Below are 22,782 nucleotides of genomic sequence, written 5' to 3' on the forward strand. Positions count from 1 at the left end.
GTGGCACAATAAAGGAAAGCATTTATTTAACAAATATCATTGCATCCTCAACGCCCTTCTTTCCTTATGTTAATATGTGTGTTATATTGAATGTGTGTATAGAAGTGTGTTACTATGAATGTGTTATCAATGTGTGTATAGAAGTGTGTTATATTGAATGTGTGTATAGAAGTGTGTGTATAGAAGTGTGTTATATTGAATGTGTGTATAGAAGTGTGTGTATAGAAGTGTGTTATATTGAATGTGTGTATAGAAGTGTGTGTATAGAAGTGTGTTATATTGAATGTGTGTATAGAAGTGTGTGTATAGAAGTGTGTTATATTGAATGTGTGTATAGAAGTGTGTGTATAGAAGTGTGTTATATTGAATGTGTGTATAGAAGTGTGTTATATTGAATGTGTGTATAGCATCGTGGAGGAAACCTGGAAAATTTTATCTGCAATAGCATTTCCTGAAGCATAAATATAAAAAGTTGTTGGATCACACGGTCCCTCCTCTCTGTGCATCAGTGGTCCCAGTGGGTCTAGAAACATTGGTGGTATTGATCCACAGTCAAGTCCTAACACCATCGCCTACTGGTTTGTGTCAGGTGACCTAACAAGAGAGTGACCTAACAAGAGAGTGGGGGTTCTATTTAAATGCTTTAGGCTAAAACACACGCAGACAGAAGAGAGGGACTGTGTGTGGTAGAGATACTTTGCTAAACATACACAGTCTAGTCTGTGGACTAGGAATATGCTAATGATGTACATAGGAATATATTAATGATGTACATAGGAACATGCTAATGGTGTACATAGGAATATGCTAATGGTGTACATAGGAACATGCTAATGGTGTACATAGGAATATGCTAATGGTGTACATAGGAATATGCTAATGATGTACATAGGAACATGCTAATGGTGTACATAGGAATATGCTAATGGTGTACATAGGAATATGCTAATGGTGTACATAGGAATATGCTAATGGTGTACATAGGAATATGCTAATGGTGTACATAGGAATATGCTAATGGTGTACATAGGAACATGCTAATGGTGTACATATGAATATGCTAATGGTGTACATAGGAATATGCTAATGGTGTACATAGGAATATGCTAATCAGTTGGTCTGTCCTTATAATGTCAGGTTAGGGGCGGGGTCATGCTCTGTGGCTGAGAGAAAGATAGAGAGAGATAAACAGAAAGAGATAGATAGTAGCTAGAGAAAGAGATAGATAAACAGGAAGAGATAGATAGTAGCTAGAGAAAGAGAGAGAGAGATAAACAGAAAGAAATAGATAGTAGCTAGAGAAAGAGAGAGATATATAAAGAGACAGATAGTAGCTAGAGAAAGAGAGAGATATATAAAGAGATATATAGTAGCTAGAGAAAGAGAGAGATATATAAAGAGATATATAGTAGCTAGAGAAAGAGAGAGATATATAAAGAGATATATAGTAGCTAGAGAAAGAGAGAGAGATAGATAAACAGCAAGAGATAGATAGTAGCTAGAGAAAGAGAGATAAACAGAAAGAGAGATAGACCTCAGTGACAGAGAGAGAGATAAACAGAACGAGAGATAGGCCTCAGTGACAGAGAGAGAGATAAACAGAAAGAGAGATAGACCTCAGTGACAGAGAGTGGGTGAGTGTCGCTGGGTTACAGAACCAGTGTGACGCTGTTCAAATCATGACCCACTAATCTCCCGTCTCAACCAGCCCTCAACCTTTCTCACAGTCAGTTTAATAGTAGGAAAAATACCATTAAAATAGGGCTTTCAATCAACAGGAGAACACACAGTCTACAGAACAACTCAATTTATAATTGTTGAATAATAATGACATTATAGTTGTTAGCTAGTAGGCATATTAATAGTTGAGTTATGGTAGAAGACAAGCTAATAATAACTAATTAAAACTGGGTGGTTCGAGTCATGAATGCTGATTGTCCGACAGCCGTGGTATATCAGACCGTATACCACAGGTTAGGACAAAACGTGTATTTTTACTGCTCTAATTACATTGGTAACCAGTTTATAACAGCAATAAGGCACCTTGGGGGTTTGTGGTATATGGCCAATATACCACGGCTAAGGGCTGTATCCAGGCACTCTGTGTTGCATCGTGCCTAAGAACAACCCCTTAGCCGTGGTATATTGGCCGTATACCCCACCTCCTCGGTCCTTATTGGTTAATTATATCCCTGCCCGTGTGGATAAAATAAACTCAAGACAGGCAGTCCACAAAGTAGCCTAACCACAACATATCAAATAGACGGCATACATCGATTGTTGCATCATCACTGGTGGACAGACTCTGTCAACATAAATGCTACCATTGATCTGTTTTTATACTTAGGGCCCCCGATAGCTAACGACCAGAAATAGATCCAGTGTTTGAGTTTTTTCATCACTGGTTATTTAGACAAATCACGATTTCGAAGGGTTTCAGTATCTTTTAATTTTGTAAAAGGGGGAGGGGCATTTGTCCTTAACTTCAAAAGAGAGAGGGTGGAGCTTCTAGATCCGGTTCTAGCATCTCTTCATATCTTCTTCTAACATGTATGGACCCAGAACTTAACCGAGCAGCTGACCAATTACGCAATACTTTAGTTCTGTGTTCTCGAGGGAAACATTTTTGCAAAACGAGAATGGAACATTGCTGCTCACAACTGCACAGATATACACAACATTACCACACTGTTTTTATCTGCATATTTCTCATGAAATGTCTCATTTAAAGGGGAAGTTTTGAGACCTCGTGCTAAAAGTGTTGTGGTTTTCAGCCTTTTTGCCCACTGTGGGTGTATCTCTTCAGAAGAGTCAAGCGTTGTCTTTATCAATAATCAATCATTATGAATGCTCAGCCTATTCCCTAGTGCACTAGAAAGTGCATTTTCAAAAGTAGTACACTTAAAGGGGAATAAATTGTCAATCAATCAATCAAATGTATTTTATAAAGCCTTTTTTACATCAGCAGTTGTCACCAAGTGCTTTGCAGATGCCCAGGCTAACAGAGAGCAAGCAATGTTGAGGCAGAAGCATAGTTGAAAAACCTCTCAAGAAGGAAAGTTAGCATTTATTGGGATGACTCGTGTTCTGGAGGCAGCTCTGCAGAGTGGTCACTAGCTGGCACAGTCACAATGTTATAGAACCTAACCTTAAGCACACTGTTAACCTTATGCCCAACGTTCAATTATATACTGAACAAAAATATGAAGTGTTGGTCCCATGTTTCATGAGCTTAAATAAAAGATCTTAGAAATGTTCCGCAAAACAAAAAGCACATTTCTCTTAAATTTTGTCCACAAATTTGTTTTCATCCCTGTTAGTGAGCATTTCTCCTTTGCCAAGATAATCCATCCACCAGACAGGTGTGGCATATCAAAAAGCTGATTAAACAGTACGATCATTACACAGGTGCACCTTGTGCTGGGGACAATAAAAAGCCACTCTAAAATGTGCAGTTTTGTCACAAAACAATGCCACAGATGTCTCAAATTGTGAGTGAATGTGCAATTAACATGCAAACTATAGGAATGTCAACCAGAGCTGTTGCCAGATAATTGAATGTTCATTTCTCTACCAAAGCCGCCTCCAACATCGTTGTAGAGAATTTGGCAGGACATCAGGCCTCACAACCGCAGACCATGTGTAACCACGCCAGCCCAAGACCTCCACATCCGGCTTCTTCATCTGTGGGATCGTCCGAGACAAGCCACCCCTGGACAGCTGATGAAACTGAGGAGTATTTCTGTCTGTAATAAAGCCCTTTTGTGGGGGAAAAACTCATTCTGATTGGCTGGGCCTGGTTCCCAGTGGGTGGGACTGGCTGCCAAGTGGGTGGGCCTGGCTGCCAAGTGGGTGGGCCTATGACCCTGCCCAGTCATGTGAAATCCATATATTAGGGCCTAATACATGTATTTAAATGGACTGATTTCCTTATTTGAACTATAACTCTTTGAAATTGTTAGATGTCACGTTTATATTTTTGTTCAGTATATATATATTTTTTATATAGCCAATTTTGACTTTGCAGCTGGCCCATCTCGTGCAAATGGCTCAGTCCAGGACTAGACTCATCCCAATAAACGTCAACCTGCAAGAACCAAGGAAGAAACCTAGAGAGGAACCAGGCTCCGAGGAGTGGCCAGTCATGGTAACTGATCACAGCTTGGGTGTCACGGCAACCCCCATGTTGCTGTGAGTGTCCTTCAGCCATGAGATCAGAATGGTGTTCAGCTCAGATGGCCTGAAAAACACACACACACACACACACACACACACACGCACACACGCACACACACACGCACACACGCACACACACAATAAATACCCAAGGTATGCCTAATCTATCTGCCAATATACACAAATATGTTTGCTAATACACCACAGTTTATACCACAAAAATATTTTTTTGAAATATTTTTTTTATTTCAGGTTAGGTTTAGGCTTAGAGTAAGGGTTAGGGTTAATGTTTAGGGAAAATAGGATTTTGAATGGGACTGAATTGTGTGTCTCCACAAGGTTAGTTGTACAAGACTGTGTGTGTGTGTGTCTGTGTGTTTGTATTAGTGCTGAGCGATTAGTGCTTTTTGAGGTCGGTTCAATTTTGGTTATAAAAAATAATCACAGATTTAAATTAAAAACGTGAATTAATGCATTATGAAATAATTTAATGATTTTAAAGTATTTGAGATATTTTTTTTTAATTTTAGAGCTTCCCTCAGTCATCACCTGCCTTCATCCTGACACTGGGTTGCTATAACAACACAATGTTAGTGAATGACCATTACTGCCTATCACTTTTATTAAACATAATTTATTCACATTACATACTTTAATGCCTACTGCCTACTGGAGAACTTATTTGTATTGCTTTTAATCTTTTTAATGAATTTATCTTATTAACACTTTGTTCTAGCTAGCTATTTGTGTAGGTAGTTATCAAGTAAACACAATGATAGGCAGACACCCCGGTATATATTTTTTATTACTTAATAATTTTTTTAATTCTTGAATAAAGTCATCTCATATCTTCTCAGGCAGTAGCAGCCAGCGGCCCATCTAATGTCAGTGAGTCTACGAGTAATCATATTGAGCTATGCTAGTAGCTAGCTGTCTGACAAAATCATTTTGACTAGTTTTTCAAAGTAGACAACGCATACAGTACTCATACCCCTTGACTTATTCCACAATTTGTTGAGTTACAGCCTGACGACTGTAGCTCTGGTCCTGGTCTGTTTACATACCTCAACCACGTTTACACTTCTTTCACTACAACAAACAAATGTTTAAAGAGCTTTAGCCCCACAGCTTTACTTGTAAAGTTACCATCTGTATTCAAAGTGGATTCAATGGAGAAAAAAAAATGTATCACCCATCAGACAGTATGTCACGCCCTGGTCTAAGTATTTTGTGTTTTTCTTCATGTATTGGGTCAGGCCAGGGTGTGGCATGGAGTTTTTGTATTGTGGTGTGTTTTTTCTGGGGGTTTTGGTGTGTATGTTAGTGGGATTGTAGCTTAGTAGGGTGTTCTAGGAAAGTCTATGGCTGTCTGAAGTGGTTCTCAATCAGAGGCAGGTGGTTATCGTTGTCTCTGATTGGGAACCATATTTAGGCAGCCATATTCTTTGGTTGTATTGTGGGTGATTGTCCTGAGTGTCTTGATGTCATTGTTAGATGTTAGTGGACACATGTATAGGCTGTTTTCGGTTTTCGTTTCGTTTCGTTTATTGTTTTGTAGTGTTAGTGTTTTGTCGTGTGTTACGTTTGTTTATTAAAGATGAATCGCAATAGACACGCTGCAGTTTGGTCCGACTCTCCTTCACCATTAGAAAACCGTTACAGAATCACCCACCACCAACGGACCAAGCAGCGTGTCAACAGGCAGGAGCAGCCCAAAGAGGAGAAGCGCTATAAGGATTTCTGGACATGGGAGGAAATCCTAAACGGAGAAGGACCCTGGGCTCAGGCTGGAGAATATCGCCGCCCCAAGGAAGAACTGGAGGCGGCGAAAGCTGAGAGGCGAAGATATGAGGAGGCAGCACGGCGACGCGGACGTAAGCCTGAGAATCGGCCCCAAAAATTTCTTGGGGGGGGGCTCAGGGAGAGTGAGTCAGGAGTCAGACCTGAGCCAACTCTCCCTGTTTATCGTGAGGAGCCAAGGAGGAGACCAAAACCAGAGCTGGTGTTGGAGGTGAGCGAAACAGAGACTGTGAAGGAGTTAATGGGGAAATTGGAGGAGAGAGAAATGAGGGAGTTGCTGTGTTGGTGCTTTTTGCATGGAATTCGACCGACGGAACGTGTCAGGGATTTGATGGCACCTGGGTTAGCGCTCCATACTCGTCCTGAGGTGCGTGTTAGTCGGCTGGTGAAGTTGGTGCCAGCCTCACGCACCAGGCCTCCTGTGCACATCCCTAGCCTTACACGTCCTGTGCCAACACTGCTCTCAAGATCTCCAGTACGCCTTCACGGTCTAGCCCATCCTGTGCCACCTCCACACTCTAGTCCTCCGGTAGCAGCTCCCCGCACCAGGCTTCCTGTGCGTGTCCTCGATCCAGTACCACCAGTTCCAGCACCACGCACCAGGCCTTCAGTGCGCCTCGACTGTTTAGCGCAGCCGGAGCCTGTCTCCTTTCCTGCGCTGCCGGAGCCTCCCGCCTGTTTAGCGCAGCCAGAGCCTGTCTCCTCTCCTGCGCTGCCGGAGCCTCCCTCCTGTTCAGCGCAGCCAGAGCCTGTCTCCTCTCCTGCGCTGCCGGAGTCTCCCTCCTGTTTAGCACGGCCAGAGCCTGTCTCCTCTCCTGCGCTGCCGGAGCCTCCCGCCTGTTTAGCGCGGCCAGAGCCTGTCTCCTCTCCTGCGCTGCCGGAGCCTCCCGCCTGTTTAGCGCAGCCAGAGCCTGTCTCCTCTCCTGCGCTGCCGGAGTCTCCCGCCTGTTTAGCGCTGTCGGAGCCTTTCTCTTCTCCTGCGCTGCCGGAGTCTCCAGTCTGCCCAGCGCCGCCAGTGCTCCCAGTCTGCCCAGCGCCGCCATTCTGCCCAGCGCCGCCATTCTGCCCAGCGCCGCCAGTCTGCCCAGCGCCGCCAGTCTGCCCAGCGCCGCCAGTGCTCCCAGTCTGCCCAGCGCCGCCAGTGCTCCCAGTCTGCCCAGCGCCGCCAGTCTGCCCAGCGCCGCCAGTCTGCCCAGCGCCGCCAGTCTGCCCAGCGTCGCCAGTGCTCCCAGTCTGCCCAGCGCCGCCAGTCTGCCCAGCGCCGCCAGTCAGCCAGACTCTTCCGGATCTGCCAGTCAGCCAGACTCTTCCGGATCTGCCAGTCAGCCAGACTCTTCCGGATCTGCCAGTCAGCCAGACTCTTCCGGATCTGCCAGTCAGCCAGACTCTTCCGGATCTGCCAGTCAGCCAGACTCTTCCCGGATCTGCCAGTCAGCCAGACTCTTCCGGATCTGCCAGTCAGCCAGACTCTTCCGGATCTGCCAGTCAGCCAGACTCTTCCGGATCTGCCAGTCAGCCAGACTCTTCCGGATCTGCCAGTCAGCCAGACTCTTCCGGATCTGCCAGTCAGCCAGACTCTTCCGGATCTGCCAGTCAGCCAGACTCTTCCGGATCTGCCAGTCAGCCAGACTCTTCCGGATCTGCCAGTCAGCCAGACTCTTCCGGATCTGCCAGTCAGCCAGACTCTTCTTCCGGATCTGCCAGTCAGCCAGACTCTTCCGGATCTGCCAGTCAGCCAGACTCTTCCGGATCTGCCAGTCAGCCAGACTCTTCCGGATCTGCCAGTCAGCCAGACTCTTCCGGATCTGCCAGTCAGCCAGACTCTTCCGGATCTGCCAGTCAGCCAGACTCTTCCGGATCTGCCAGTCAGCCAGACTCTTCCGGATCTGCCAGTCGGCCAGACTCTTCCGGATCTGCCAGTCGGCCAGGATCTTCCAGAGGTGCCAGTCGGCCAGGATCTTCCAGAGGTGCCAGTCGGCCAGGATCCTCCAGAGGTGCCAGTCGGCCAGGATCCTCCAGAGGTGCCAGTCGGCCAGGATCCTCCAGAGGTGCCAGTCGGCCAGGATCCTCCAGAGGTGCCAGTCGGCCAGGATCCTCCAGAGGTGCCAGTCGGCCAGGATCCTCCAGAGGTGCCAGTCGGCCAGGATCCTCCAGAGGTGCCAGTCGGCCAGGATCCGCCAGAGGTGCCAGTCGGCCAGGATCCGCCAGAGGTGCCAGTCGGCCAGGATCCGCCAGAGGTGCCAGTCGGCCAGGATCTGCTGAGACCACCAGCCAGCCAGGATCTGGTAGATCTATCTACCTGCCTGAGCTTCCTCTCACTCCCGAGCTTCCTCTCACTCCCGAGCTTCCTCTCACTCCCGAGCTTCCTCTCACTCCCGAGCTTCCTCTCACTCCCGAGCTTTCTCTCACTCCCGAGCTGTCCTTCAGTCCCGATCTGCTCCTCAGTCCAATGGGGTTCTGGGTGAGGACTACTAGGCCATGGTCGGCGGCGAGGGTGGACTATCCAGGGACGCAAAGAGAGGGGACTAAGACATTTATTGAGTGGGGTCCACGTCCCGCGCCGGAACCGCCACCATGGACAGACGCCCACCCGGACCCTCCCTATTTGTTTTGAGGTGCGTTCGGGAGTCCGCACCTTAGGGGGGGGGGGTTCTGTCACGCCCTGGTCTAAGTATTTTGTGTTTTTCTTCATGTATTGGGTCAGGCCAGGGTGTGGCATGGAGTTTTTGTATTGTGGTGTGTTTTGTCTGGGGGTTTTGGTGTGTATGTTAGTGGGATTGTAGCTTAGTAGGGTGTTCTAGGAAAGTCTATGGCTGTCTGGAGTGGTTCTCAATCAGAGGCAGGTGGTTATCGTTGTCTCTGATTGGGAACCATATTTAGGCAGCCATATTCTTTGGTTGTATTGTGGGTGATTGTCCTGAGTGCCTTGATGTCATTGTTAGATGTTAGTGGACACATGTATAGGCTGTTTTCGTTTCGTTTATTGTTTTGTCGTGTGTTACGTTTGTTTATTAAAGATGAATCACAATAGACACGCTGCAGTTTGGTCCGACTCTCCCTCACCATTAGAAAACCGTTACACAGTAGCTCATAATCACAAAGTGATGACATGTTTTTAGAAAATCCTTCAGAATTACAGAACTCTCATTTACATACAGTACCAGTCAAACGTTTGGACACACCTACTCATTCAAGGGTTTTTCTTTATTTGTACTATTTTCTATAATGTAGAATAATAGTGAAGACATCAAAACAATAAAATAACACATGAAATCATGAAGTAACCAAAAGTAGCCACCCTCTGCCTTGACAGCTTTGCACACTCTTGGCATTCTCTCAACCAGCTTCATGAGGTAGTCACCTGGATTGCATTTCAATTAACAGGTGTGCTTTGTATGGTGGAAATTACAAGCCTACGTTATAATACTATCATTGCATCAAATGGTTGTGTTATGCAACAGAATAGAATATTATATATTATAACTCTCTATTGTGTCTGTGTGAACTGAAAGTGGGCCCCTGACAGGAGATTTATGAGGTCTTTGGGGATTCCACATTTCATCTCCGCTTTCCAGAGCATGAGTTAGTGTTTCTGTTCTATACGGTACTGCTGTGATCTATAAGTATATTTTATACTAATCCTAACCTTGTGATCCATTCCATACATCTGTTGTGTGTTATGTAAACTGAAGGAGGATGGATTTTGATATAAAATGCTGTGGCCCAAACCAGCTGGTTGAGTTCTCAGTGATCATCTCCAGGGGTGATGACCGACCAGCTAGTTGAGTTCTCAGTGATCACCTCCAGGGGTGATTATTGACCAGCTGGTTGAGTTCTCAGTGATCACCTCCAGGGGTGATTATTGACCAGCTGGTTGAGTTCTCAGCGATCACCTCCAGGGGTGATTACTGACCAGCTGGTTGAGTTCTCAGCGATCACCTCCAGGGGTGATTACCGACCAGCTGGTTGAGTTCTCAGTGATCACCTCCAGGGGTGATTACCGACCAGCTGGTTGAGTTCTCAGTGATCACCTCCAGGGGTGATTACTGACCAGCTCCATTACTGCAGTAATTAAATAATACAGTTTGATTACAATAATTCCACCACACTTGTTAAAAAGTTAATTTGTGGAATTTCTTTCTTTCTTAATGGGTTTGAGCCAATCAGTTGTGTTGTGACAAGGTAGGAGTGGTATACAGAAGACAGCCCTATTTATGGCCCAATTATGGCAAGCAAAGAGAAATGACAGTCCATCATTACTTTAATTAAGACATGGCTACTTTGAAGAATCTCAAATATAACTTTTTTGGGGTACTACATAAGTCCATGTGTTATTTCATAGTTTTGATGTCTTCACTATTATTCTACAATGTGGAAAAACTCTGGCATTAGTAGGTGTGTCCAAACTTTTGACTGGTACTGTACATGGATAGGACCAAGGAAGGGTAGAAAACAATTTCTAGAGTGTTGAAAGTTTCCAAGAGCACAGTGGTCTCCATCATTGAGAAAGTGAAAAAAATATGTAACTACCCAGACTCCCTAGAGCTGGCCGTCTGACCAAACTGAGCAACCGGGCAAGAAGGACCTTGGTCAGAGAGGTGACCAAAACCCAACGAACACTCTGACACAACTACAGAGTTCCTTGGTTGAGCTGGGAGAACCTGCCAGAAGGACAACAGTCTCTACACCACTTTACCAATCTGAGGTTTATGGAAGAGTGGCCAGACGGAAGCCACGGCTGAGAAAAAGGCACATGAACTCCGCCTGGAGTTTGTAAAAAGGCACATGAACTTCGCCTGGAGTTTGTAAAAAGGCACATGAACTCCGCCTGGAGTTTGTAAAAATGGCAAGACTCTGAAAGACTGAGAGCATAAGGCGAAGGATAATGTGGTCTGATGAGACAAAAATGTTACTCTTTAGCCTGAATGCAAAGACCTACTGTATGTCTGGAGAAAACAAGGCACAGCTCATCACCCATTGAACACCATCACTACCGTGAAGCAAGGTGGTGGCAGCATCATGCTATGGGGATTATTTTCAGTGGCAGGGACTGGGAGACTGGCAAGGATAGAGGGAGCAATGAATGGAGACAAATACGGGCAAATCCTTGATGAAAATGTACATTTCAACAGGACAATGACTCCAAGCATACAGCCAACGCAATGCTGGAACGGCTTCAGAAGGAGAATGGGAAAGTCCTTGAGTGAAGAATAGAATCCCATTGAAAATCTGTGGAAAAACTTGAAGATTGCTGGTCAATAACGCTCCCCATTTAACTCAACAGAGCTTGAAAAATTCTGAAAGGAAAAATGGTAGAAAATCTCCAAATCCAGATGTTCAAAGCTAATACAGACTGTTAATAATACCCAAGACTGTTAAGCTAATACAGACATACCCAAGACGAATCAAAGCTGATCCAGACATACCCAAGACTGTTGAGCTAATACAGACATACCCCAGACGACTCAAAGCTGATACAGACATACTCAAGACGACTCAAAGCGTATACAGACATACTCAAGACGACTCAAAGCGTATACAGACATACTCAAGACGACTCAAAGCGTATACAGACATACTCAAGACGACTCAAAGCTGATACAGACATACCCAAGACGACTCAAAGCTGATACAGACATACCCAAGACGACTCAAAGCGTATACAGACATACTCAAGACGACTCAAAGCGTATACAGACATACCCAAGACGACTCAAAGCTGATACAGACATACCCCAGACGACTCAAAGCTGATACCCAAGACGACTCAAAGCTGATACAGACATACCCAAGACGACTCAAAGCGTATACAGACATACTCAAGACGACTCAAAGCGTATACAGACATACCCAAGACGACTCAAAGCTGATACAGACATACCCAAGATGACTCAAAGCTGATACAGACATACCCAAGACGACTCAAAGCTGATACAGACATACTCAAGACGACTCAAAGCAGATACAGACATACTCAAGACGACTCAAAGCTGATACCCAAGATGACTCAAAGCTGATACCCAAGATGACTCAAAGCTGATACAGACATACTCAAGACGACTCAAAGCAGATACAGACATACTCAAGACGACTCAAAGCTGATACCCAAGATGACTCAAAGCTGATACAGACATACTCAGGACGACTCAAAGCTGATACAGACATACCCAAGACGACTCAAAGCTGAAACCCAAGATGACTCAAAGCTGATACAGACATACCCAAGACTGTAAAGCTGATACAGACATACCCAAGACTGTAAAGCTGATACAGTCATACCCAAGATGACTCAAAGCTGATACAGACATACCCAAGATGACTCAAAGCTGATACAGACATACCCAAGACGACTCAAAGCTGATACAGACATACCCAAGACGACTCAAAGCTGATACAGACATACTCAAGACGACTCAAAGCGGATACAGACATACCCAACATGACTCAAAGCTGATACAGACATACCCAAGACGACTCAAAGCTGATCGAGACATACCCAAGATGACTCAAAGCGGATACAGACATACCCAAGATGACTCAAAGCTGATACAGACATACCCAAGACGACTCAAAGCTGATACCCAAGATGACTCAAAGCTGATACAGACATACTCAAGACGACTCAAAGCATATACAGACATACCCAAGACGACTCAAAGCTGATACAGACATACCCAAGATGACTCAAAGCTGATAGACATACTCAAGACGACTCAAAGCTGATACCCAAGATGACTCAAAGCTGATAGACATACTCAAGACGACTCAAAGCGGATACAGACATACTCAAGACGACTCAAAGCTGATACCCAAGATGACTCAAAGCTGATACAGACATACTCAGGACGACTCAAAGCTGATACAGACATACCCAAGACGACTCAAAGCTGATACTCAAGATGACTCCAAGCTGATACAGACATACCCAAGACGACTAAAGCTGATACCCAAGACGACTCAAAGCTGATACAGACATACCCAAGACGACTCCAAGCTGATACAGACATAAAGCTGTAAACGCCACCAAAGGTGCTTCTACAAAGTATTGACTCAGGGGTGTGAATACTTATGTAAATGAGATATTTCTGAATACCATGAATAAATACATTTGCAAACATTTCTAAAAAACATTACTTTGTCATATATGGTGTATCGTGTGTAGATGGGTGAGAAAAAAATATTGTATCCATTTTGAATTCAGGCTGTAACACAACAAAATGTGGAATAAGTCAAGGGGATATTTTCTGAAGGCAATGAAATAGAACTCAAGTAATTGAACCGACATCGATCAATTAGTTGTTTATTAATCGTTCAGCACTAGTGTTTGTGTGTGTGGAGGGGGGGGGTTACTGAGGTCAACAAGGACAGATGGTTAAAAGGTTGACACTATGAACTCTCACACACACACGCAAGGGCAAGGACAAAACACGTCTCGCAAACAAATTGTGGCCCACCTTTCCATCTGGGTCCAGTGTCCACACTCCTCTATGTGTCCTCTGGTGAGGTTGGGGATCTGAAACACACAGACCTGACACATTGACGTATATAACACACACACAAACGTATCTGCTTACAATGTGTGTGTGTGCTTGTGTGGTTATGTGTATGTGTCTGTCTGTCTGTCTGTCTGTCTGTCTGTCTGTCTGTCTGTCTGTCTGTGTGTCCTGTCTGTCTGTCTGTCTGTCTGTCTGTCTGTCTGTCTGTCTGTCTGTCTGTCTGTCTGTCTGTCTGTCTGTCTGTGTCCTGTCTGTCTGTCTGTCTGTCTGTCTGTCTGTCTGTGTGTGAGTATACGTGCGTCAAATCAAAGTTTATTTCTCGCCTTCACAGGATACAACAGGTGCAAAACCATTCAGCGATGATCTCCTTACTTATGATCTCCTAACATATGATCTCCTAACATATGATCTCCTTACCTATGATCTCCTTACCTATGATCTCCTTACCTATGATCTCCTTACCTATGATCTCCTGACTTATGATCTCCTTACTTATGATCTCCTAACATATGATCTCCTAACCTATGATCTCCTTACCTATGATCTCCTGACTTATGATCTCCTTACTTATGATCTCCTAACATATGATCTCCTTACTTATGATCTCCTTACTTATGATCTCCTAACATATTATCTCCTTACCTATGATCTCCTTACTTATGATCTCCTTACTTATGATCTCCTTACTTATGATCTCCTAACATATGATCTCCTTACTTATGATCTCCTAACATATGATCTCCTTACTTATGATCTCCTAACATATGATCTCCTTACCTATGATCTCCTTACTTATGATCTCCTAACATATGATCTCCTTACTTATGATCTCCTTACCTATGATCTCCTTACCTATGATCTCCTTACCTATGATCTCCTTACTTATGATCTCCTGACTTATGATCTCCTAACATATGATCTCCTAACATATGATCTCCTTACTTATGATCTCCTTACTTATGATCTCCTGACTTATGATCTCCTAACATATGATCTCCTGACTTATGATCTCCTAACATATGATCTCCTTACTTATGATCTCCTTACTTATGATCTCCTGACTTATGATCTCCTAACATATGATCTCCTTATGATCTCCTTCACTTATGATCTCAACATATGCAAAACCATTATGATCTCCTGACTTATGATCTCCTTACTTATGATCTCCTGACTTATGATCTCCTGACTTATGATCTCCTGACTTATGATCTCCTGACTTATGATCTCCTGACTTATGATCTCCTAACATATGATCTCCTGACTTATGATCTCCTAACATATGATCTCCTGACTTATGATCTCCTTACTTATGATCTCCTGACTTATGATCTCCTAACATATGATCTCCTAACATATGATCTCCTTACTTATGATCTCCTTACTTATGATCTCCTAACCTATAATCTCCTAACCTATAATCTCCTAACCTATGATCTCCTCAGTCTGTCTGTGTGTTTCTGTGTGTGTGTCAGTCTGTGTGTGTGTGTGTTATCACCATGTTTTCCATTCCCCTGGAGAAGACAGGCAGCAGAACAGGATCTTTACCCGCGGTCACCATGAGAGCTGGCATCAAGAGCTACAGAGAGACACACAGACACACACACAGGAAAAGTGTAATTTATCAACATACTGTATAACTGTGTCAACGTAACACACGCACCCCCCTACCTTAGCTCTGGGTCGGGAGCATAGCCATTTCCAGTTGCTCACAACATTACGGTACCAGTTCAGCGGCCCTCTGGAAAAACACACAACACTGTCACTCATTTCTCATCCTCTTCCTCCTCCTCCTCCTCATCCACCTCTCCTCCTCCTCTTCTACCTCTCCTCCTCCTCTTCTACCTCTCCTCCTCCTCTTCTACCTCTCCTCTCCTCCTACCCTCCTCCTCCTCTTCTCCTCTTCCAACTCTCCTCCTCCTCTTCCTCCACCTCCTCTTCCACCTCTCCTCCTCCTTTACCTCCTCCTCATCCACCTCTCCTACCTCTCCTCCACCTCTTCTACCTCTCCTCCACCTGTCCTCCTTCTCCTCCACCTCTCCCACCTCCTCCTCTTCTTCTCCACCTCTCCTCCTCCTCCTTTTCCTCTCCTCTTCCACCTCTCCTCCTCTTCCACCTCCCCCCTTCTCCTCCACCTCTTCCTCCTCCCCTTCTTCATCCTCCTCCTCCCCTCCCCTCCACTCATCCCCTCTATTTCCTTATTCCATCCTCCACCCTCTCTCCTCGTTGCCAGTGTGTGTGTGTGTGTGTACCTGAATCCCTTGTCTTTGAACTGAGTGATGTAGAATTGCAGAGCAGTCTCACTGAGGATAGAACTCCTGGGTATCTCGTCTGGTAGTCCTACGAACAGACCACCTACACACACACACACACACACACACACTTTTATTTATTATTTATCCTCCAATCAGAATGTCAGTTTACCACATGGGACCCCATAGGTCAACCCTTCAGTCCCAACCCTCCAATCAGAATGTTACTTGGAGTTCCTGTCTGACTCACCTCTGGCACAAACTCCCGAAGTGTTGATAGTAGGAACATTATCCTGGAGAACAACACAACAGAGGTACATTTCATTAAGTCTGTCTGTCTGTCTGTCTGTCTGTCTGAGTGTTTCTGTCTGGGTGTGTCTGGGTGTCTGTGTCTCTGTCTGTCTGTCTGTGTCTGTCTGTGTCTGTCTGTCTGTGTCTGTGTGTGTGCGCTCGCGTGTCACCTCATCTCCACTGCCACGGAAGAAGATCTTGAAGGTCCTTGCCAGATCTTTCTCCATCTCAGTCTCAGCTACACCCTGTAGAGGAGTTACCTCAGGAATGTTTACGTTTAATTTCAAACGTAAAATAACACACACGCTTGGAAAATGGAGACGTCGTAGAACGTCAAAAAAAGTAAATCCAAACTTTGCCCCCTTGGAGGCACTGGCTTGCTATTAAAACGATTTAGGGAGGTTAATTAAAAGGTAGATAAGTTAATTGTTTCATTCTCATAGTTAGCCAAGATGCTTAGCTAGCCAGCTAAAATTGTTTACAGTTGGTTAGCAATTGCTGCTATGATATTTTGCTAGGTAGTTTTGTTTATATTTCATCACACACGCACACACGCAGGCACACACACCCACACGCACACGCACGCGGACACGAACGCAGGCACACGCACACTTACGGGATTCTGGAAGTAGAGTTGGTAGTTAAAGATGGGTACAGTCTTCAGGAAGTTCATAGGATCCTTGGAGGGGTCCACAGGGAACAGAGGGGTGTTCAGGGAAGCTACCGCTCTACACACACGCACGCACACACACACACACACACACACGCACATGCACACGCACGCACGCACGCACGCACGCACACGGTAATGGTTAAATTTAACTTGTGCGTGTGTGTGTACATATATGTGTGTGTGTGTGCATATGTGTGTGTATGTGTGTGCCGGTGTGTGTGTGCCGGTGTGTGTGTGTGTGTGTGTGTGTGTGTGTGTGTGTGTGTGTGTGTACAGTGCATCCAGACAGTAGTCAGACCCCTTCCCTTACTTCAAATGTTGTTACGTTAGAAATTGTGGGAGAAGGGCCTTGGTCAGGGAGGTGACCAAGAACCCGATAGTCACTCTATCACACAATGGTCACTCTGACAGAGCTCCAGAGTTCCTCTGTGGAGATGGGAGACCCTTCCAAAAGGACAACCATCTCTGCAGCACTCCACCAATTAGGCATTTATGATATAGTGTCCAGAGCAAAGTACAGAGAGATCCTTGATGAAAACCTGCTCCAGAGCACTCAGGACCTCAGACTGGGGCGAAGGTTCACCTTCCAACAGGACAACGACCCTAAAACACACAGCCAAGACAACGCAGGAATGGCTTCGGGACAAGTCTCTGAATGTCCTTGAGTGGCTCAGCCAGAGCCCGGACTTGAACCCGATCGAACATCTCTGGAGAGACCTGAAAATAGCTGTGCAGCGACGCTCCCCATCCAACCTGACAGAGATTGAGAGGATCTGCAGAGAAGAATGGGAGAAACTCCCCAAATACAGGTGTGCCAAGCTTGTAACGTCATACCCAAGAATACTTGAGGCTGTAATCGCTGCCAAAGGTGCTTCAACAAAGTACTGAGTAAAGGGTCAGAATACTTAAGTAAATGTGATATTTCAGTTTGTTATTAGGCTGTAATGTAACAAAATGTGGAAAAAGTGAAGGGGTCTGAATACTTTCCGAATGCACTGTATGTTAGTCCGTACCTGACTCTCTCTGGATGACACTGGGCCATGTTCCAGACCACAGATCCACCCCAATCATGACCAACCAGAGTCACCTGGGGAATACCCTGCGAGAGAGAAAGACGAGAGAGACAGAGCGAACGAGAGAGACAGAGAGAGAGAGAGGGCGAGACAGAGAGAGAGACAGACAGACAGACAGACAGAATGAGAGAGACAGAGAGAGAGAATGAGAGACAGAGAGAGAGAACAGAGAGAGAGAGAGACAGAGAGAGAGACAGAGAGACAGAGAGAGACGAGACAGAGAGAGAGAAAGAGAGACAGACAGACAGACAGACAGAGAGAGAGAATGAGAGAGACAGAGAGAGAGAATGAGAGAGACAGAGAGGGCGAGAGACAGAGAGAGAAAGAGAGACAGACAGACAGAGAGAGAGAATGAGAGAGACAGAATGAGAGAGACAGAGAGAGAGAGAGAGACAGACAGAGAGAGAGACAGAGAGAGACAGAGAGAGAGAGAGAGAGAGAGAGAGAGAGAGACAGAGAGAGAGAGAGAGACAGAGAGAGAGACAGACAGAGACAGACAGACAGACAGACAGACAGAGAGAGAGAGAGAGAGAGAGGAGACAAGAGACAGAGAGAAAGAGAGAGAGAGAGAGAGAGAGAGAGAGAAAAAGAGACAGAGAGAGAGAGAGAGAGACAAGAGAGAGAGAGAGAGAAAAAGAGACAGAGAGAGAAAAGAGACAGACAGACAGAGAGACAGACAGACAGACAGAAAGAGAGAAGACAGAGACAGAGAGAGACAGAGAGAGAGAGAGAGAGAGGAGAGAGAGAGAGAGAGGAAAGGAAATGTTCTAGAGAGAGAAAAAGAGCATCACACAGAGAGATGTAGTGCAGAAGAAGAGACTTTAGACAGAGTCACATATTATATGATGACCAGAGCTAGAGTAGCATGTGTTCAGACCAGGACCAGAGCTAGTGTAGTATGTGTTCAGACCAGGACCAGAGCTAGAGTAGCATGTGTTCAGACCAGGACCAGAGCTAGTGTAGCATGTGTTCAGACCAGGACCAGAGCTACGGACCAGAGCTACAGACCAGGACCAGAGCTACAGACCAGGACCAGAGCTACAGTCCAGGACCAGAGCTACAGACCAGGACCAGAGCTACAGTCCAGGACCAGAGCTACAGACCAGGACCAGAGCTACAGACCAGGACCAGAGCTACAGACCAGGACCAGAGCTACAGACCAGGACCAGAGCTATGTAGCAGGACCAGGGCTACAGTAGCGGGACTCACCATTTTATCCATGAAAGTCACAAGATCCTAGAGATAAGAACATACAACAAACCATTAAAATCACATCAATGAGGAAGAGAATATGTTGTGTGTGTCTGTGCCCCTTACCTGGCAGATCTGTTCCTGTGAGTACTCCTCTATATCTGGAGAGAAATGAGAGAGAGATATGTTAACATATGTTTCCCATGCCAATAAAGCCCCTTGAATTGAGAGAGACAGAGACACAGACAGAGACACACAGACAGAGACACAGACAGAGAGAGACAGACAGACAGACAGACAGACAGAGACAGACAGAGACAGACAGAGACAGACAGAGAGACAGAGAGAGACAGACAGAGACATAGACTGACAGAGAGAGACAGAGAGAGACAGAGACCGACAGAGACAGAGACACAGACAGACAGAGACAGTGTGATAATGATGGTGTTATTATGTTGTAGATAAAAGGACAGTAAAGATACAGGGAGACCTTAAAACTGCAGAGAACAAGTTGTGTCCTGTGATCTCTAATGTGTACACGTCTACATGGCCAACAGTATGTGAACAACACAAGCTCACAGAACTGGACCGCCGTATGCAGAAGCACGTAGTTGCAACAGTCCGTCCTCGGTTGCAACACTCACCACCGAGTTCCTCTGAAAGCAACGTCAGCACAATAACTGTTCGTCGGGAGCTTCATGAAATGTGTGGCCGAGCAGCTGGCCCACAAGCCTAAGATCACCATGCGCAATGCCAAGCGTCGTCTGGAGTTGGGTGAAGCCGCCACCTTTGGACTCTGGAGCAGTGGAAATGCTTTCTCTGTAGTGAGGAATCACGAAAGACGAATCTGGGTTTGGCTGATGCCAGGAGAACGCTACCTGCCCGAACGCATGATGCCAACTGTAAAGTTTGGTGGAAGAGGAATAATGGTCTGGGGCTGTTTTTCATGGTTCAGGCCCCTTAGCTCCAGTGAAGGAAAATCTTAACGTTACAGCATACAATGACATTCTAGACGATTCTGTGCTTCTAACTTTGTGGCAACAGTTTGTGGAAGGCCCTTTCCTGTTTCAGAATGACAATCAAATCAAATGTATTTATATAGCCCTTCTTACATCAGCTGATATCTCAAAGTGCTGAACAGAAACGCAGCCTAAAACTGCCAAACAGCAAGCAATGCAGGTGCACAAAGCGAGGTCCACACAGAAATGGTTTGTCGAGATCGGTGTGGAAGAACTTGACTGTCCTGCACATAGCCCTGACCTCAACCCCATCAAACACCTTTGGGATGGATTGGAACGCCGACTGCGAGCCAAGCCTAATCGCCCAACATCAGTGCCCGACCTCACTAATGCTCTTGTGGCTGAATGGAAGCAAGTCTCTGCAGCGATGTTCCAACATCTAGTGGAAAGCCTTCCTAGAAGAGAGGAGGCTGTTATAGCAGCGATGTTCCAACATCTAGTGGAAAGCCTTCCTAGAAGAGTGGAGGCTGTTATAGCAGCAATGTTCCTACATCTAGTGGAAAGCCTTCCCAGCAGAGTGGAGGCTGTTATAGCAGCAATGTTCCTACATCTAGTGGAAAGCCTTCCCAGCAGAGTGGAGGCTGTTATAGCAGCAATGTTCCTACATCTAGTGGAAAGCCTTCCCAGCAGAGTGGAGGCTGTTATAGCAGGAACGTTCCAACATCTCCCAGAAGAGTGGAGGGTTATAACAAATGCCTTCCCAGAAGAGTGGAGGCTGTTATAACAGCTGTTATGGAAAGCCTTCCCAGCAAGGCTGTTCCAATGTTCCAACATCATCTAGTGGAAAGCCTTCCCAGAAGAGTGGAGGCTGTTATAGCAGGAACGTTCCAACATCTAGTGGACAGCCTTCCCAGAAGAGTGGAGGCTGTTATAGCAGGAATGTTCCTACATCTAGTGGAAAGCCTTCCCAGCAGAGTGGAGGCTGTTATAACAGCAATGTTCCTACATCTAGTGGAAAGCCTTCCCAGAAGAGTGGAGGCTGTTATGTTCCAACATCTAGTGGAAAGCCTTCCCAGAAGAGTGGAGGCTGTTATAGCAGCAATGTTCCAACATCTAGTGGAAAACCTTCCCAGGAGAGTGGAGGCTGTTATAAAAGCAATGTTCCTACATCTAGTGGAAAGCCTTCCCAGAAGAGTGGAGGCTGTTATAACAGCAATGTTCCTACATCTAGTGGAAAGCCTTCCCAGCAGAGAGGAGGCTGTTATAGCAGGGACTTTGACGTACTTTTGGTCATGTAGTGTAACTGCAACCCTCCAGTGTGAGAACGGAAAGACGGTGTAAATAAATAAAAACGAGAAGGAAAACGGTGCTTCTCAAAATGATGGGTCACTGTCAACACACACACACACACACACACACACACACACACACACACACACAAACCTGGTGGTGCTGTAGACTGTCCATAGCCCTTCATGTCCAGAGAAACCACTCTAAACCCTGCATCTGCTAGAGCTGGGATCTGACAGACAGAGAGAGACACAAACACACCCCACAGAGCCCCAGGACATCAGCATAATTAGACCCAACCAAATCATGAGAAAACAAAAAGATAATTACTTGACACATTGGAAAGAATTAACAAAAAAACAGAGCAAACTAGAATGTTATTTGGCCCTAAACAGAGAGTACACCGTGGTAGAATACCTGACCACTGTGACTGACCCAAACTTAAGGAAAGCTTTGACTATGTACAGACTCAGTCAGCAAAGCCTTGCTATTGAGAAAGGCCGCCATAGGCAGACCTGGCTCTCAAGAGATGGCAGGCTATGTGCACACTGCCCACAAAATGAGGTGGAAACTGAGCTGCACTTCTTAATCTCCTGCCCAATGTATGACCATATTAGAGACACATATTTCCCTCATATTACACAGACCCACAAATAATTACAAAACAAATCCAATTTTGATAAACTCCCATATCTACTGGGTGAAATACCACAGTGTGCCATCACAGCAGCAAGATTTGTGACCTGTTGCCACAAGAAAAGGGAAACCAGTGAAGAACAAACACCAATATTTATATTTATTACTATTTGCACATCATTACAACATTGTATATAGACATAATGTGACATTTAAAATGTCTTTATTCTTTTGGAAAGTCTAATGTTTACTAATCCCATGACAATAAAGCCCTTAAACTGATTTGATTTGAATTGAGAGAGAGAGAGAGAGAGAGAGAGAGAGAGAGAGAGATGAGTATGAGTTAGTAGTCATGTGTGTGAGTACTATGTGTGTGTGTGTGTCAGTGTGTGTCAGTGTGTGTCTGTGTGAGTACTATGTGTGTTTACCTGGTATCTCCAGGAGTACCAGCTCTCAGGGAAGCCATGACACAGCATGACCGGAGGCCCCGCCCCCATCTCCACATAGTGCAGCTTTACATCGGGCTAGAGACAGAGAGAGAGACAGAGAGAGAGACAGAGACAGAGACAGAGACAGAGAGAGAGAGAGACAGAGACAGAGAGACAGAGAGACAAGAGAGACAGAGAGACAGAGAGACAGAGAGAGAGAGAGACAGAGAGAGAGAGAAAGAGAGAGAGAGACAGACACAGAGAGACAGAGAGAGACAGAGAAAGAGAGGGAAAGAGAGAGAGAGAGAGAGACAGACAGAGACAGAGACAGACAGAAAGAGAGAGAGAGAGAGAGAGAGAGAGAGACAGAGAGAGTTAAACACCAAATAATGCATACAGAGCTTACTTTTGATTCTCTATGAACTGCCACAGGCACAGGAGAGAGCTGTCCATAACTCATACAAACATTACTCTTTTGGGGTGAAGTTCCCTTTTATTGTGTATATAAAAAATAAAT

The 22,782-nt window shown here is 45.4% G+C and overlaps 1 protein-coding gene across 1 annotated transcript; it reads right to left on the reverse strand.

The window, feature by feature from the left end:
- Positions 1 to 1,713: 1,713 nt before the first annotated feature.
- Positions 1,714 to 22,381, reverse strand: LOC115120915 (bifunctional epoxide hydrolase 2-like). Its single transcript, XM_065004361.1, has 13 exons — positions 22,266 to 22,381; positions 21,355 to 21,433; positions 19,079 to 19,113; positions 18,971 to 18,997; positions 17,702 to 17,787; positions 16,632 to 16,743; positions 16,186 to 16,260; positions 15,975 to 16,017; positions 15,725 to 15,827; positions 15,144 to 15,213; positions 14,971 to 15,051; positions 13,431 to 13,489; positions 1,714 to 4,240 (listed from the first exon to the last, which is right to left on the reverse strand). Exons 1-13 carry the CDS (start codon positions 22,332 to 22,334, stop codon positions 4,156 to 4,158), a joined length of 924 nt encoding a protein of 307 aa, XP_064860433.1. The 5' UTR covers positions 22,335 to 22,381; the 3' UTR covers positions 1,714 to 4,155.
- Between the last annotated feature and the right edge of the window lie 401 nt (positions 22,382 to 22,782).

This window comes from Oncorhynchus nerka, linkage group LG18, assembly GCF_034236695.1.
Source record: "Oncorhynchus nerka isolate Pitt River linkage group LG18, Oner_Uvic_2.0, whole genome shotgun sequence".
NCBI classification, from domain to species: Eukaryota; Metazoa; Chordata; class Actinopteri; order Salmoniformes; family Salmonidae; genus Oncorhynchus; species Oncorhynchus nerka.

What these genes read in the sequence shown, in the direction of transcription:
- LOC115120915 (XM_065004361.1), bottom strand. Translation starts at nt 22,334, where the DNA reads ATGGGGGCGGGGCCTCCGGTCATGCTGTGTCATGGCTTCCCTGAGAGC. An exon ending in AACTCTACTTCCAGAATCCC is followed by an intron (nt 16,261 to 16,631) that starts GTAAGTGTGCGT and finishes ACTCCTCTACAG; the next exon opens with GGTGTAGCTGAGACTGAGAT. An exon ending in TTCAAAGACAAGGGATTCAG is followed by an intron (nt 15,214 to 15,724) that starts GTACACACACAC and finishes GTGTTTTTCCAG; the next exon opens with AGGGCCGCTGAACTGGTACC.